The sequence below is a fragment of the Arachis duranensis genome, chromosome 9, assembly GCF_000817695.3.
Source record: "Arachis duranensis cultivar V14167 chromosome 9, aradu.V14167.gnm2.J7QH, whole genome shotgun sequence".
NCBI classification, from domain to species: Eukaryota; Viridiplantae; Streptophyta; class Magnoliopsida; order Fabales; family Fabaceae; genus Arachis; species Arachis duranensis.
The window spans coordinates 59,255,467-59,261,411 of record NC_029780.3 but is presented as its reverse complement, the minus strand read 5'-3'; the positions used below and the strand labels follow the sequence as shown (position 1 = coordinate 59,261,411).

Here is a 5,945-nt window from a genome sequence, read left to right as displayed (position 1 = left end):
TAATAAAAGCTTAAATACAAAATTTAAATACATTATTTATCATAGAATAATAGTGGAAGGGCATATAATATTTTATAATAAGAATCCCAGGTATCCTACAGCTGTATTATGGGATGCTCTTGCAAAATTAAATTGCATTTTGCATTCTTATAACATTTGGAATTTTTCATTTTTCTTTCTTTTTTTCTATTTTTATGTAATAAATCACAATCACATGGGCGCGCCGCTAATGTTCATGTTCTTGCTGTTATTGCTGTCTTTGAATTGAAAAGAAAACCCCTTGCCTTGCCATGCCATGCCAGCACAATTTCACTGTTACTATTATGTTATGCCTTTTATATTAGAATATATCGTACCAATTTATTTTGTGATACCGTATTAATGTATTATACAGTGTATATGTATATAACTAATTTAAATACAACGAATGGTTAATTCATTATTTTTTTAGTAAGTGGTGAAGATTTAAATTTTATTTAATGTACAGAATAATTCATTAATTATGATAAATTTTTAAAAAAATTAAATTTAATAATAAATTAAGTTTTAATCTATCAAACTAAAAGATATCATGAGAAATTTAAAAAAATTATATGTACATATATCTTATTAAAGTTTATTATAAATGTGTTGATATATATGGTATCTTATATTTCGCACATTAAAAAAATATAGAAATACTTAAAAAAAATACAAATTTGTTTAAAAGAATTTGAATAACAAGTAAAATATCTATATATTGATTGCTAAATTTATGTTTATCTGAAATATTAGAGACATTAGATATGCAAACCGAAATATATATTTTTTTAATTTAATGTTGATGTAGTGTAAAGCCCTAATATAAAGTATTTAATTATATAATATTATATTAATAAAAATAATTATTTTTTGTATTAACGATGTGAAAAACATTCAAAGAAACAGATACTAATCTATAAAATATTTTACATTATATCAGTATAATAAAATTAAAATATTTGTTTTTTAAACTGTATAAATTAGTAAAATGTCCCTTTTAGCCCAATTTTGTTCCAACGGTCACTGAATTCTACTATACGACAGCCACTGTAAAAATAAAAATCTAGTACTACTTCTGAATCTGAATCTCTGGAAAAACCTTTCCACTTTTTCAATTTCTTCATCTTTTTTAAAGAAAGGTCGCTCGTGCGGGTTTTCCCTTCAAATAAGGAAGGGGTTGTGACTTGAGACCGTAATTTAACACCACCAATCAACAACGACAGCAAAGAACCAAAGAAGAAGACGAAGAAAGTAAGAGCTTCAAAATCATTGTGCCTCTCTACTTTGCAGTTACATTGAATGCGTAGGAGTGAGTCATGGGCGAGTCAAGTGACTCACTCTCCATTGACATTGATTTGATACCTTTAGGTGGAAAGGTAACGGTTTTTCTAATTGCATTTTTAGATTCTACCTTTTCAGTTTTCATTTGTATAATAAAAGAGTGGAATTTTGTAAACTAAACATTATTACAATTTTTGTATTTAATTTAACTTAATTTGTGTGTGTCTGTATTGCAGGAATTCACGGTGAAAACAAGTAAAGGTTCAGTTTCTGTGCTTGTTTGTGGGGATCAAGAAAAGCCAGCTTTAATAACCTACCCAGATGTGGCTCTTAATTGTATGATATATTATATTGTATATTCTTTTTCTAATTTTATCTGTTTTTAGTAATTTCAGTTTTGTTAAGTTTATTTCCATTTTGAACTTGAGGAAAATGCCACGTCTTTTTTTTGGATAGAAATGTTTTGAGGATTGGAAGCAAAATTAAAGCAGGTCTTTGTATTGGGAGAATGTGTTTGAGAATTGTGAAGTTTTGAAAAATAAAAAACAAAAGTTCCTTTTATGCAGATGTATCTTGTTTCCAGGGTCTGTTGTTCTGCCCAGAAGCTGCTTCTTTGTTGCTTCATAACTTCTGCATTTATCACATTGATGCTCCTGGCCATGAGGTCAGTATTAGTAGGGAATTTTTACATTCTAATACTCTTCAATTATCAATTTTTATCTGAACTTTGATGCATTTTTCACTTCCATGAAATATTAATTTATTATAAACCAGTTTCGTAGCTTTGGTATTGATTTGCGTTCCTCAGATTCTTGAAACAAAAAAGAAAAAGTCATGAATGCTCTCTGCACGGTCGCTCATAGAGTCTAATAGACTCTCTCTCATTTGCTTAAGAGTTATTGCAGTTGGGAGCTGATGTGATTTCGTCGGACGAGCCATTGCTCTGTGTGGATGACATTGCAGACCAAGTTGCAGAAGTTCTTGATTTCTTTGGGTATGTAGAGCATCATTTATTTGCATTTTTCTTAGCATAAAGATTTAGTTTCTCACAGTGGACCTTGAGGACATATCCCTCCATTGTTTTCACTACAAGAATATGTTAGCAATTGTTGTCATGCACTAAAACTAATATTGGAATACATCTATAACATCTCAATGTAAAGGAACTTAGTATTTTTTTCCCCCATGCCATTCTTATATTAAACAAACTTCTCTAATGTTCTCACATTTGTCCAACACTGCCTTTAATCAGGCTGAAAGAGGTTCTGTGCTTGGGTGTAACTGCTGGTGCTTACATCCTGACACTATTTGCAGTAAGTATCAAAACTGAGTTATAATTGTAACAATCTAGTTTTCGTAACTCATCATGATTTATCTTATTTGGCAGATGAAATACAAGGAGCGCGTGCTTGGATTGATTCTTGTTACACCTATCTGTAGAGCGCCTTCATGGGCCGAATGGCTCTACAACAAGGTTCTTATCCCTGTCGGCAGTATAAGTTTCATAATATGTTATCAATTGAAGTATGAAGAACTAGATTAAGGAAGTTAGTAACCTTATAACTGGCAAGGATACTCATATAAATAAGCAGCAACAGAGCAAAGCAATTTAAAAACTGCAGTAGACATGCTGTCTTCCATAGTATTAAGAAACCTTTTCAGCATTGTTGCATATCAATTCTGTAGATACCTCAAAGAGCTAAAACAAAAGGTAGAAGACAAAAAATTGCTGCCTAAGGTTTTTCTATATCAATTTGTGCAGGTCTTAATGAATTTATTATACTTCTACGGCATGTGCAGCTTACTTAAGGAATGCCTTCTGCAGCGTTACTTCAGCAAGGTATGCCATTTTCTTTATCTTTTTCTGTTGCGAAGCTTGAATCATTTCGACATGTGACAATATTCCTAACATGTCTTTCAGGAACTTAGGGGCAGTGTCCAGGGAGCAGAATCAGACATAATCCTAACTTGCCGACGGGTATGTAAATATTAGTCTTGTTTTAGAAAAAACATATTCATATATTCTTCACCTTCACCCTTGAGCACATAGAAATAGCTATCCAGGAATTAATCTTTGTACAATCCTGACATGTGGATCCTCTTTGAAATATAACTACAGCTTCTGGATGAAAGGCAAAGCTTGAATGTTATGCGTTTTCTTCAAGCAATTAATGTGTAAGTTATATTTTTTTTTTACTAACAAGTGATGTTTTTCCTTTGCTTTTTGTTGTTGCCTCCAATGTAATACATTTATAATGTAGCATGTGTAATAAAAGATATCAAAAGATTTCCATATATTATGATTGACAGAAAACTTAGCAAATTATAATTCCTTTTACATGAACTTGCAGAAGGCAGGATCTCACTGAGGGTCTGAAGAACTTGCAATGTAAGACACTCATATTTGCAGGTGAAAGTAGTCCCTTCCATGATGAATCTGTCTACATGAGCACAAAAATTGACCGGAAAATCTGTGCACTTGTTGAGGTAGGTAGTCCTTCCATTATATGAAAAACAAGTGAAAAAAAAAGTGAAGTATTAAAGTAGTCATTGAAATGTTGCTTTGCAGACAAAATAACTCATAAAGAGATTAATTATTCATCTGATATACCCAAAAATATTAGCATCGTTCTTTGGTGACAATTTTTCACCTGTCACCCCTGTCAAACCCAATTGACTGCTGGATGTATTTGATAGGCAAAATTAATCTTTTTGAGAACTACTTTAGGAACTTCACTCTTGAACGAGGAAATGAAAATCTAGTTGAGAAAGACAAAGGGAAACAACATTAGAATGTAGCATAACGATGTTGCTTACCTGCTCAGGTTCAAGCTTGTGGCTCACTAGTAACAGAAGAGCATCCAAATTCCATGATATTTCCACTTGAGTGTTTCTTGATGGGTTTTGGCTACCAAAGACAACAATATTTTGCTTCATCATCAAGCAACGGCTCGAATCCAGCCAGCCCCTCTGGCAATCATTCATGCATAGCACCAGAACTCCTCTCTCCGGCAAGTTTAGGAATTAAGCTCAAGCCTATCCGAACTAGGGTTGATGTTTGAAATCTGACTTCGTTCTGCTCAATGCTGCAGTGGAGTGTAAGCTCTTAGTATTGCACATAATATATAGCTATAGCTATTGTTGAATGTACAATATTTTGCTAGTTTAGGATATATTCTTTGATTATGTTGGTGGACCAAGACTAGTGATCGTGTCTTACAAAATCGATGTATTTTCCCTCAGTGTAAACATAGTGAGAGGTATGTTGCTACGTTATAGTTGACAATAGGATATTCTTTTTCTGAAGGTGGCTTTTGAGGACAGGCCCTTTTTCTGGAAATATCTGCTTTCAGACGTTTAAGGATCTCCTAGATCTAAGAGATAACAATACATTTTTATTCTTTTAAGAGAAACGCAAAAAATGCCATAAAACTATAGCGTTGCGACAAATGTCCGGAATGGCGGATACAGTAAGAGATATATATATAAATTATATACAAATTAATACTAAAGTAAAACACTTATTATGTGAAGCATTGAATTCAAAACAATAGCACAATTGTGTTGTACATCAAGTATAAGTAATCATGACACATGAAAAAGAAAATCATAGCGGCTGGCTTTAATCGATAATGATCACAAGAATTTCCTTATTTCCTATTAGTAGATTGATGGTGACTGTCTACACAAACTGCATAAGCATAAAAATGAGTCTAGTGTCTAAGATTTATGAATGCATATACTTAGGAGACCTAAGTGTTCGACCTTGGAACCAATTTAGATGTTAAATCTGTCCAAAATGATTAGTCAAACAAGAAATTAATCAAAAATAATCTCTCAACATGATATTTAAAAGAATAATTTGTTATCCCGTCTAAGATTGAAGGGACAATTTCAACATTTACATGTTAATCAATGACAAGCAGCTAAATGCCATCATCAAATTATGCAGTGAGTAACTAGATAAAAGAGCTAAGGAAAAAAAAAGGTGAACACCAAACCTTAGCATTCCAATCATCTCCAATTCTATTCTCATGAAGATCAAACCTATTCCTATCCCAATATCGGAACGTATTTCCTCTTCCTAGCCGCCGCTGCAATACACCTAAGACTCCCACAGTCGCAGCCGACCTTGGCCCCTGCCACCTTACACAGAGCACCACTTACGAGCCCAGCAACGGTGCTGTTAATGTTATCCCTGTCGGTGAAATACTGGATGGTACTCTCCGTGACAGAGAAGATCAAGCGCAACGTTCTAAGCGAGTTTCTGAGCCTGCGACCACTTTGACCTCCCAAATTGAGGACACTCCCGAGTCCGTTGATACGAAACTTGAACGAGTCTCCTCGCAGGCATTGGCGAGGTAGGCGATGCCAGTGTAGTAGGTGAGCTTTTCGCTCCAGGAACAGTCTATTGCCCAGTTCTGGGAAGAGATTCTCTGATTCTGGATTGGGACGTTGGGGTCCTGGTAAGGTTGGTAGAAGCGCGTGTTCCGGTTCTTCTTGTTGTTTAATGAAAGTTGCGATCCTGGAGAGAGAGAAAGAAGAGGTTTAGACACTTCAGTTGAAGGTTCTAGCGTAGGGTTTAAGGGAGGGTAATTGTTAGTTTGACGGTTTTGGACACGACTAAATATTCATTTTGGTAC

The 5,945-nt window shown here is 34.0% G+C and overlaps 1 protein-coding gene across 2 annotated transcripts; it reads left to right on the top strand.

Annotated features, from left to right (window-relative positions):
- The first annotated feature begins 1,098 nt into the window (after nt 1-1,098).
- Nucleotides 1,099-4,642, top strand: LOC107465738 (protein NDL1). Of its 2 annotated transcripts, none has more exons than XM_052253579.1 (11): nt 1,099-1,397; nt 1,539-1,638; nt 1,886-1,966; nt 2,208-2,296; nt 2,555-2,615; nt 2,690-2,776; nt 3,065-3,142; nt 3,224-3,280; nt 3,422-3,477; nt 3,654-3,789; nt 4,128-4,642. In XM_052253579.1, the coding sequence occupies exons 2-11, from the start codon at nt 1,624-1,626 to the stop codon at nt 4,362-4,364; spliced, it is 897 nt and encodes a 298-aa protein (XP_052109539.1). In that variant the 5' UTR covers nt 1,099-1,397; nt 1,539-1,623; the 3' UTR covers nt 4,365-4,642. The 2 variants fall into 2 exon arrangements, with proteins under 2 accessions (XP_052109539.1, XP_015940191.1); XM_016084705.3 differs by having other exon boundaries at nt 1,869-1,966.
- The last annotated feature ends 1,303 nt before the right edge of the window (nt 4,643-5,945 follow it).

Excerpts from the sequence above, each read along its gene's own strand:
- LOC107465738 (XM_016084705.3), top strand. The coding sequence starts at position 1,338 with ATGGGCGAGTCAAGTGACTCACTCTCCATTGACATTGATTTGATACCT. Across the intron at positions 3,281-3,421 it reads TAATCCTAACTTGCCGACGG|CTTCTGGATGAAAGGCAAAG; the intron begins GTATGTAAATAT and ends ATATAACTACAG. Across the intron at positions 3,790-4,127 it reads AAATCTGTGCACTTGTTGAG|GTTCAAGCTTGTGGCTCACT; the intron begins GTAGGTAGTCCT and ends TTACCTGCTCAG.